We start from the raw sequence: 11880 nt of genomic DNA on the forward strand, positions 1-11880 counted from the left end.
AAATTTCACAAATGCCACAACTGCAGCACATTAAAATGTGATTTCAGAGTTAGCATCAGGCACCATTAACCAGGACTGTTGAGGCAGACCAGAAGTCTAAAAGAAAACAAAGTTTAAATAATACCAGCTTACAGGGAGGGTGTTCATTTGAGGATACAGCATTCCAACCAATGTTATAGTCTTCATTAGTTTTCAGTACTTTTATTTCATACCTATTTATTTATATTTGTACACAGCCCTTTTTTAGTGGAGAACTACAGAGAAAAGCTCCACATAAAATATACATTATTAATGCATAAAGATTTACATAAGAAACGACGGTACCTGCTATCAAGAGATCAGCACAGATAACTGTTAGGTATACCTCAAAATGAAAATGTTGTGAGAAACCTGGGTACATGGTTGGAAAGCCTCCAGTGCAACAGGGATTTGGAAATCCTTTTACCTTGCATAGCTCAGCTAAAGATATCTCTTCCAGAGGTAAAGAAGTCATCAACACCTTGCACGCTACAGTGATTAGACCCATCGTTGAGTACAATACCCCTTTTAGGATGTACCTTACAACCTTAAAGCAACTGGTGAGACCCCAGAGGGTTTTTATAACTAAAACGACCAAGGGCTTAAAAGACTTCAGTTACCAGGAAAGACTGGTAGCTTTATCCCTTTACTCAGTTTCATACAAGTTCTTTAGGATTGACGTGTGCCTTGCTTGTAGGGCTATAAGGGATATACTGATCCAAAAAGCAGTACAGCTAACACTGTGGTCAAAGACCGAAATTTGCTCCAAGCAAATAAATAAGACTAGAAACAGGAATAGATTTGTCTTGCAGTGTGTACCCCTTCTATGGAATAAACTGCTTCTTCAAATTAAGCAGTGTGGCACACTGTCTGCTTTTAACAAAGAGATGACAACTGAATAATGCATTCACAAATTTACCTCTGGTATGACTGGTCTCCCCCTCACTGAAAAGAGAGGTAGGGCCAAAAAGAGGGTACTGATAAGGCGGAAATGGCCCAGTGTGCTTTGTTGCCTTGTAACTCCTATAAACAAAAGATACTAGTCATACATGGTAAGCAACGTATAAGCAGGTAAGAACAGCTAGATATTTGTAAGAAGGCTGTTAGTCTTTTTTTGCAGAGTGGAAATGAGATATCAGAATGTAAGAGACACTTATATGCTGTTCTACTTTATTTTGAATACTAGTTCCTAAGCACTATACAATGCGAGCATGAAAATACAGGAAAATAAAAATATAAAGTGCAGATACTGAATTATAACAGTTTTAAGAATAAAACAGAAATTACAAGAGAAATTACAATTAAAACAAAGTAAAAGTTTAAAAAGACTACCCTTGTTTGAAAAAGAGTTCAGAGAAAGCTCATAAAATGATATTACAGAAAATTAAAGTTTCAGAGATAAAAAAAGGGTAAGGCACACCAATAGTACTGCAAACATAAATGTGTTTTCAAATTCTTAAATCTATTTTGTGTGCCAATAATTCTTAAATAAAGAGGTAAAGACTTTCACAGGGTAGAGTTTTGGAACTACCAGCCATCCTGCCTCTCTTGAATAAAGATTATGTGATGGATGGTAAGGCGTGATACATTAGTTTAGGTACTTAAGGCCTTAGGAATAACAGAAGCAAAGATAACCAAAATAACAGGAAAATAATTGGGAAATAAAAGAAAAAGTCAGTGTTGGAGATGCAATGAAGGAATGCAGCAAAGATGTGCATTAGTACAGGAAGTTGAATCAGATGATGCTAACAGGATATTACTGACTGTGGTTCAGTCACAGGAAGGGCTATTTGAAATCAGAAGCAAAAACATTTCTACAGCATTACATTTGGGACATGAAAGGTGCTTCTGTACTAACAAGTGTAACAGTTGTGTGGCTCAGGTAGTTTCCACTATGAAGGGGATTAATAAGATGGTGCAGAGGGGACAAAGCCCCCATACCATGTTACTAATGCTTTCTAACAATAACCCTATCCCTAACTCTAAGCATAATCCAGCACCTTACCTTTGAAACTCCTTTATGTAATGCTACCACTATTCAAACACATTATATCTGAATCTGTGGTGGGGCTTTTCATATTCAGATCACAAAAGGAAACTGCTGGCTTCATATATATATATACATATATATATATATATATATATATATATATATACACACATATATATATATATATATATATATATATATATATATAAAACATACACACATATATCTGTGTGCATGTGTGTTAATTTTGAAGGAAGGAACGATTGATTTGTTTGTCGATAGTAAAGAAAACCTTAATCCATTATCTTGGAAAGGGGTTGTGAAATGTATACCTTTTTTTGTAATACTAATATTTAGTTTTTGCATTAGTTTCCTGGTTTGGTGTTAGGTTTACCAGCAGTGCATACCAGACTTAGAAATGGATCAGATATCACACCTCTCAACCTTTTAGAGCAGTAAATATGGACAAAGACAAATAGGAACAAAAGCCCAGAAATAGTGACCATTTTTAAATAGTGCTCTTGCAAACTTAGAAAGTTGAGAGAATAACTAGTTTTGCTTTAGCATGACATTTCTGAAGGGTATGAAGTCTGAAACAGAAATGTCTGTCATTATTTTCTGTGTTCAGTTTTGAATGACTTGCCAATAATTTGCCAAAAAAATGACAATTTTATAAAAATGGGCCAAAAATATGAGTAAAAAATCTGGACATTCTGCAACAATCTGTACAGTTGAGAGGTATGCGACCTGACAGACTACACAGAGGTCAATTCTAAGTAATCATTAAGAAACAGAATATAATGTGAGTTTTTGAAACGTTTCTTAAAGGCTTACGTTTTCCAGTCGTATAATTTTTCTAGTCAGGAATAATTGCAGCTTTTCTTGTTCTACCAGGTTGCTTGCTCCAAAGCTGCAAAATGTAATAATATTTCAGTAATGGGTTTGGGTTTGGTTAGTAATGTATAAATGTTCCTTGATTTGCTACTCATGCACTTTAAACATGAGCTACAGAATGAATTGGTTTTCCTAACTTTGTAGATGCACACGGTTCAATATTTTTAATATTTAAATTGTCTACCATTGTCCCTAGATCTTTGATATCAGTGTCTTTGCTGTATTTTAATCATTTATTTTATAATAATAATTTATGTTTTTTTTGTCAAGTCTCGTTATAATATAATGCCAACTTCTTTTACTGGAGTCATTTTGCAATCAGCAGCAAACTTGGTTATTCAGAAAACATTTTTACTTTTATGTCTGCAAAGTATAGTCAAAAAGTACTACAAGATAGAGCAAAATCCTTAAAAGGTAAGACACCCTTGATCACTATAAGTAAAAACTAAGAGCTCTCATAAAATCATCCAAAGCAAATTTCGAGAGAAAAATAGCTAAAGACTCAAAAGACAATCATAAGGCCTTCTTTAGCTATGTTAGAAACCTGGGAGGAAACTCCCAGATATGCTCAGAGCTAGTTCAAAATGATGTGAAGATTACTGATCCTACAGACATTGCCAACATACTGGCTGACAGGTTCAGTGCAAACTTCTCCCCTCCCCAAAAGGAGAGATATCTATACCAAACGATTGCAGCCCCCAAACATCTCCAGCCCAAGTGAGAACTGCTCTCTCCAAAGCAAAAACACAGCATCCATGGGACCTGATGGTGTCCCGGCTGTGTGCTCCATGAACTCAATGAGGAATTAAACCCACAGCTAGGACAGCTGTTTAATCAAAGTCTTACCTCTGGATACGCACCCAGGAGTGGCGCACTGCAACTGTGGTACCACTTCACAAAGGCGGTGCCTCCACCGACCCTGAAATTACCGCCCATTAGCTTGACAAGCCTTATCTGCAAAGCCATGGAGAGGATCATAATGGACCTCATAAATAAAGACATAGGAATTTGCAGACTTTGGATCCAACCCAGTTTGGCTTTGTCAAAGGCAGATCATGCCTTTTAAACTTGGTTGACTTTTGAAACAGTCACCAAAGCCATTGATGAGGAAAGGCAGTCCATACAGCCTACCTCGATCTGGCTAAGGCCTTCGATACAATACCCCATTCGGGTATCATTGAAAAACTCATCAGCTTAAATGTCAACCCATACATCACAAGATGGGTTGCAAACTGGCTGAGTGACAGAACCCACAGGGTCAGAGCTGCTGGCGCCATGTCAGACTCAAAGCCTGTCACAAGTGGTGTCCCACAGGGCTCAGTCCTGGGCCCACTCTTGTTTGGCATCTACTTTTCCGAAGTACAAGCAAACACAGGAGGGTTGTGAGCTGACAAAGTTTGCAGATGACTGCAAACTGGGCCATAGTAGAAAACACATCTGACACAGATATCCTTCAGAAGGGTCTCACAGAAGCGGATAACTGGTGCCAGAGCCACGACCTAAAGTTAAATGCCAAAAATGCATAGTCATACCCTTCGGGAAAAACAAGGTTACCCCTAGCTACCAAATAGGTGGCAATCCACTGAGCACAGAAGAAGTTATCAGGGACCTGGGGACCCAGGTTGATAGTAGTCTGTCATTCGACACCCATGTAGCTAAAGTAGTTAGGAAGACCTTCTACATTGCCCACCTTATCATGAAGGGATTCTCATCTAGATCAAGGGAGGTCATAGTCTCCCTTTACTCATCACTCATCAGACCAATGATTGAGTACAATGCCCCATTCGGAATGTATCTGACCCGACACTTGCAGCAGCTGGAGAGGCCACAAAGTTCCTCACCAAAAGGATAAAGGGTCTCAAAAATCTGTCCTATGCTGCCGACTGAAAGAACTCCAGCTCTATTCAGTCGCCACCGCTTGCTCAGAGGTGACCTTTGCCTAACATACAAGGCCATGTCAAACCCAGATTTGATGAATATGCTTCACCTCAAAAATCTAGATCCATCAGAGCCACAAGGGCGGGAGACTTAAACCTTGACACGGCTATTAATAGGACGTGCTGGAGGGATAGATTCATCACCCAAAGACTCCCTATGCTGTGGAACAAAATCCCGGTACATGTGAGGCAGAGCACCTCGCTGGCCTTGTTCAAGAGAAATCTTGACCAATGGATGGGAGATCGCAGATATACCCCAGGGATTACCTCAGTGTCACTGCTCGACAGAGGCACAGAAAAATAATGGGTATAGTTCCCCATACTAAAGGGGTGGCCTAAGCCACAAAACGATGGGCTAGGCTTGTAAATGCCCTCGGGCAGATAGCCTAGTATGAACCTATGAACCTATGAACCTATAATGCTTTCTAACAATAACCCTATCCCTAACTCTAAGCATAATCCAGCACCTTACCTTTGAAACTCCTTTATGTAATGCTACCACTATTCAAACACATTATATCTGAATCTGTGGTGGGGCTTTTCATATTCAGATCACAAAAGGAAACTGCTGGCTTCATATATATATATATATATATATATATATATATATATACACACACACACACACATATATATATATATATATATATATATATATATAAAACATACACACATATATCTGTGTGCATGTATGTTAATTTTGAAGGAAGGAACGATTGATTTGTTTGTCGATAGTAAAGAAAACCTTAATCCATTATCTTGGAAAGGGGTTGTGAAATGTATACCTTTTTTTGTAATACTAATATTTAGTTTTTGCATTAGTTTCCTGGTTTGGTGTTAGGTTTACCAGCAGTGCATACCAGACTTAGAAATGGATCAGATATCATACCTCTCAACCTTTTAGAGCAGTAAATATGGACAAAGACAAATAGGAAGAAAAGCCCAGAAATAGTGACCATTTTTAAATAGTGCTCTTGCAAACTTAGAAAGTTGAGAGAATAACTAGTTTTGCTTTAGCATGACATTTCTGAAGGGTATGAAGTCTGAAACAGAAATGTCTGTCATTATTTTCTGTGTTCAGTTTTGAATGACTTGCCAATAATTTGCCAAAAAAATGACAATTTTATAAAAATGGGCCAAAAATATGAGTAAAAAATCTGGACATTCTGCAACAATCTGTACAGTTGAGAGGTATGCGACCTGACAGACTACACAGAGGTCAATTCTAAGTAATCATTAAGAAACAGAATATAATGTGAGTTTTTGAAACGTTTCTTAAAGGCTTACATTTTCCAGTCGTATAATTTTTCTAGTCAGGAATAATTGCAGCTTTTCTTGTTCTACCAGGTTGCTTGCTCCAAAGCTGCAAAATGTAATAATATTTCAGTAATGGGTTTGGGTTTGGTTAGTAATGTATAAATGTTCCTTGATTTGCTACTCATGCACTTTAAACATGAGCTACAGAATGAATTGTTTTTCCTAACTTTGTAGATGCACACGGTTCAATATTTTTAATATTTAAATTGTCTACCATTGTCCCTAGATCTTTGATATCAGTGTCTTTGCTGTATTTTAATCATTTATTTTATAATAATAATTTATGTTTTTTTTGTCAAGTCTCGTTATAATATATTTACTGACATTAAAGGTGGGCTCATTACTACTGCTTCTGTTTATTTTTGTTGAAAGCTTGGGGAATGCCAACTTCTTTTACTGGAGTCATTTTGCAATCAGCAGCAAACTTGGTTATTCAGAAAACATTTTTACTTTTATGTCTGCAAAGTATAGTCAAAAAAGTGATCTCAGTACAGAGACCTACAAGACTTCACTGATAACCCCTGTCAAGGTAGACAGACAACCTTCCAACTCTGAAATGTCATGTTCTGTTGTCTAACCAGTGTATTACACAAAAATTGACATGTGAGGCTACTCATTGGTCAGTTATTCCCTTATTTGGGATAGTGCTGAATGCCTTAGTAAGGTCAAGATAAGCTCTGTGCACTCTCAGTTCTTCAAGTGCTTCTGTTACCCGATGGATCTAAGATTATTTGGTTCTGATGTGATCTTCACTTGAGACTGGTACCATATCAGTCTGCATCAGTCTGTCTTCATAAGCCAGGGATGTGTCCACATGCTAACATTTTATTCAACATGATCGACAGAGGTTTGCAAAAGTTTAGATGTTTGCTCAGGTTTTCCTTAATTCTGTGCAGGAAGCTACCTACCAAATACCATGTTCTAAAGGAGCCTAAATGTTTAATTTTACTAGTGGAAGCAGTGTCACACATTTGTTTATTTAGTGGAAGCCTTCATTTACCTTTATATCTCTCTGACAGATTTATTTCCTTATTGTAAAGTCTGCACAATTACTTTCTGGAAGTACATTTGCTATGTCATGTCTTTGGGTGATCAAATCATTGTTTATTGTTAACACATTTTCATTACTTCATTATGTATCCATTAATGCGTTAGTTAAGTAATTTCAAATGGCATATTATCAATGTTTATAAAAGTTTTAAAACTACATGAAAAAAGTTGTAACTGAATTTGTTAATATGCACTTTTTAAGACGTAATAAAGCACTTTTAGTTCAATGTGTTGCCACTAAGTAAAGGACCATTATGGACAGAAACTGAAAAAATATACATGTTATATTGTTATGTAGTTCTATACAATCCAAATGTGCCAGAAGTACAGTAACTTACTAATTTAATTTTTTTAGCCTGAATACCATTACAACACCCTGACATGACCTTGTTTTCTTGGAAAGCTACTTTATACTCATAATGCAGTGTGAGGGTCCAATTTATGGGATTAGTTTGCCCTTGTTGCTCCTGTCAGATTGGAATTTTAAGAAATAGTAAGTGTAAAAATCCTCAGTAAAAGTGTCAGTGACTAGTGTGCAGTGACTCCTACATGTGTGTTTCTTAAATATGTGATACTTAGTCAATAAAATGTGCTTGCAAATATATAAAGAAATAGCTAAGATAACACATCCTTTTTAAAATATGGAATTTTGCGAGGTCAGGTGCCTTCTTCCTCCAATCTTCCCTCTCTGAGTCAGACAGAATATCATATTTTCTAACTTGCAAAATTTATAGTGAAGTTGCTGTCAGGGGTTATCACGTATTTCACCTTCAGATTACAAAAAGGATCAGAGAGTTTGTTACCCCATGGTAAGGAGAAAATGCATAAAAAGTAAAATAATTTGTGTGTGAATAGCTTTATGATCTCATTGGATATGAAATAAGAGCTATAGATACCTTGTTGTGTACATTTCATGGACTATGACAGAAGTGAAAAAAAAAAGTCATGCTTTTTTATATGTGGGAATATAGAGATCATTTTGTAGGGAGCTAACTATACTCTGGGGAAAGGAAATGTGTGTGTGTTTTGGGCATAGCTGTGCTTGATTTGCCACTCCTGCAGTTTCAACTTAAATGAGCTAAAGAATTAATAATTTTTCCTGAATGTTGTAAATGCAAATGGTTCAATATTTCATGAGCTGTAAGTTACCATCAGTGAACAGATTGAAATAAAAGGTTACGTGCTGCAGCTCTCTAAACAAATTTTCTAAGTTTTCACTTTTCTCCACTAACATGTGACCTCAGTGTGTGTGTGTGTGTGTGTGTGTGTGTGTGTGTGTATATATATATATATATATATATATATATATATATATATATATATATGTGTGTGGTTGGAATATATGGTGGTGTCCCCCCATAGGGGATACAAGCGGGCTTGCTTCTCTGGAAAAGAAAAATTACCTCAGAGCTTCACCAAAAAAAATTTTTTTTTTTTGGTGAATTCACATTTGGATAAAGTGAACTCGAGTGATTGGAATGATTCTGTAATTAAATAGCCATAAAAGGCTTAGGTTACATGTCCTGAGGAGACAGGTGTGCTTTTTAACTAGTTTATATTAAATTGAGTTGTCATGCCTTCAGTGCTATTGAATCATGAATATTGGATTTTTTTAATGATCTTATCTGAGGTAATTGAATGTAAAGCCTGGCACTGCAGAAGCTTAATCCAGTAGTAAAGATTCAAAAATGAGAAATTTGATGGTTTTCCTTCTTTTTTAATAAACCTCAAAACACATTTTTTTTACAAACAATTATACTTTAGGTTTGCAAGAGAATTCCCCACATTCTATGCTTACACATTTTTTGATTTATAATATGTAGTTACTGCAACTTTTCCTATCTTCCACCCATTGTTTTGCACTCTGAGTTTATCATTCTTTGGTCATTAAATTGCTATATAATATATAATCCTCACTTACAGCTACAGTAAAACTCTTTTCCTAAGAGTTAATTTCTGAGAAATGTTTATATGAAGAGCAGAGCTCAGATGTACTACAAAACAAAAGAAAAACAATTACATTTTCATTTCTCGCCGGTGAAGTACTATTTTTGTGTACTCATTAATTACATTACGACATATACGTGGCTTAAAAGTTTCTTACTGGTTCTTCGAAGTGTCAACTGTTAGCTGTAAATAACTAAGCTAGAGTTCTGTATAGGTTCATAGGTGTGTACTAGGCTAATGGCTCTGGAACATTTGCAAGCCTAGCCCATAGGATTAACCTGGCATCGAGCCATCTGTCATTTAGTTAAGGGATTGCAGGGGTGGAGTATAACTTTGATATATCTACACTCTAAATACCCAAAAAGCGCATTAAGGTTCCTTTGCCTTGAATAAAATATAAATGTATCATTCATGGCTTCTTAGATGCTTACATTTAGCAACTAATAATAATAATAATAATAATAATAATAACAATCAAATTAACTATTTCCTGATATGATCTAAGAAGCTAGTGATTAACAGTAAATTATCTATAAATGAATTCAGAAACAAGGCATCTGATTTATTCAGCCAAGTCTGATAACAAACAGTACTGCGGGAGAAAGTAAGAAAGACAGACTGACTAAAGCATAATTCAGGCATTTTATGGCATAATACGTTACAAAAGTAAAGCCTGCCAATAAATGTCATGCTTACGATCACCATATGATGAAAAAGATGCATTATTTCAAGTTTATGAGTAGAGTTTTCTTTTAAGTAGTTCAATGCTGTTTAAGAGAGCTGAACGCTTCTGGATGTAGAGCTGTTACTAAGTGGCTTTCAGTTTTATTAACTGAAACAAATTACATTATGTTAAGAGAACATCAGAACGTACCTGTATACCCAGCAGCACAAATACATTGATAGATGTCCATCTCATTTAAACAGGTGCCTCCATTTTTGCAAGGTTTCGATGCACATTCATTGATGTCAATTTCACAGTTGTAGCCCTGAAATCCTGGAACACAAAAACATCTATAGTGGTTCACCCCCTCTCTACAGATAGCTCCATTTTGGCATGGGTATGAGCTACATTCATCAATATCTAATTCACATCTGTCTCCCCTGAAGCCAGCTTCACATTTGCAAGTAGAACTTCCATTTATTTCAGTGCATGTGCCATTGTTTTCACATAGTTCTCTGCTGCAATTAAATTCATTTGGCTGGCATGGCAGTCCGGAAAAGCCTACATGGCACACGCACGAATATTCATTAATTTTATCAACACATTCAGCATTAAGATCTTTGCAAGGGTTACTTTCACATTCGTTTATATTTACAGTGCAATCAGTTCCTGAAAACCCTGGTGGGCAGATACATCTGTAGTTCATGGTACCCAGGGTGGAGTTACAGGTACTACCATTGGAACATGGCTGAAAGCTGCAGGCATCATAAAGAAATTCACACTTCTCCCCCATGAAAGCAACAGGCTCCTTTGGGCATATGCAACTGTATCCTTTGTGTGTGTCTGTGTGTGTACAACTTCCATTATTCAGGCATGGCATCACTGCACAGCGGTTAACATTTCCAGAACAGAAAACACCTGTGTCATATTAAAAAGAATAAAAATGTCATTAGAAACATCTTAGCCTATTGCTACAAATGTACTACATTATTAGTTGAGCATAGTAAGAAATGGCCAGTCTATGGATGAGTAATTGTGACTTTTTTATCTTCATCATAATTCTCTTAAGTGTTAAAAGTCATATCTCCATAAAATACTCTATACAAATAAATATGGTCATTTATTTTATTACGCATTCTCATTGCTGTAACTTTCAAGTTTCATGGTTTACCCTTATTTGCTGCTTTAACATACCACTGAACCTGTAAAAAGAAATCCTACTGTAAATTGAGTTTTATAAAATATGACCTTGTAGTTAGCTTTCTTCAAAAGGTACCATAACTATACAGGAACACATACCATGAACCACTAAAATGGCCAAAGAACCAAAAAAAGATTTACCACCATGAATCTTTCGAGCAGCAATCACATTTACTTGTTTTACTATTTTGTATTAAGCAGACATTACTGCATTTCTTTAGAGGGCTGTGAGATAATTACATTTCAAACAATTCCTTTATTAGAAGACAAACTAGGGAAACTACATGCTCGTGTAAAGGCTCATGTTTCATTTCGAAATATACCCCTATTCAGCACCATGAATTAGACAGGAATATCATGCCACACTTGTTGAGATTAAATATTGTTGAATAATCCCTTGGTATTTTGCTTTTTTGCAACTTTTACTTTGTTTTTCAAACATACAGGGCATGATAGAAATTTCAGTCGGTACTTTATTTGCTAACTTATTTAAGAATCCCAGTTAATATGTATACTTTCAAATTGTGTTACCGTTGTGTCTTTCATACTTTCAGATCATATTTTACTACATTTGTCTCTTTCATTATCATTTTGGTACACCAAGTAAAAACTGGTGTTTCAGCTTTAAATTTCATTTTACTGCTTAACTGGAAATGGAGTGCTGTGATATGAACAATATTACTAAGCAGATGTCCATGTGGAACTACAGGGCCACTACACAGACCAAGGTGTACTTAATACATTTGTTCATTATGCCACTGAATTACAGTGGTGTGAAAACAGATTACAGTGTGGCTATCATAGACCTGTTAATGACTCCATATTTATTGTATTTAATTATTTCTATATAGGTTCATAGGTTG

General features: G+C 36.0%; 1 protein-coding gene across 1 annotated transcript in view; it reads right to left on the reverse strand.

Moving 5' to 3' along the window:
• Positions 1 to 10733, reverse strand: part of LOC122790762 (protein crumbs homolog 1-like) — a 489172-nt gene extending 478439 nt beyond the window's left edge. The window contains exon 1 of the mRNA XM_044058372.1: positions 10028 to 10733. Coding sequence (XP_043914307.1) covers positions 10028 to 10697 — 670 coding nt within the window. The 5' untranslated portion in view covers positions 10698 to 10733. The remainder of the gene's footprint in view (positions 1 to 10027) is intronic.
• Positions 10734 to 11880: the final 1147 nt, after the last annotated feature.

Source organism: Protopterus annectens, chromosome 16.part0 (assembly GCF_019279795.1).
Source record: "Protopterus annectens isolate FY-2018-M chromosome 16.part0, PAN1.0, whole genome shotgun sequence".
In the NCBI taxonomy this organism is placed as follows: Eukaryota; Metazoa; Chordata; order Ceratodontiformes; family Protopteridae; genus Protopterus; species Protopterus annectens.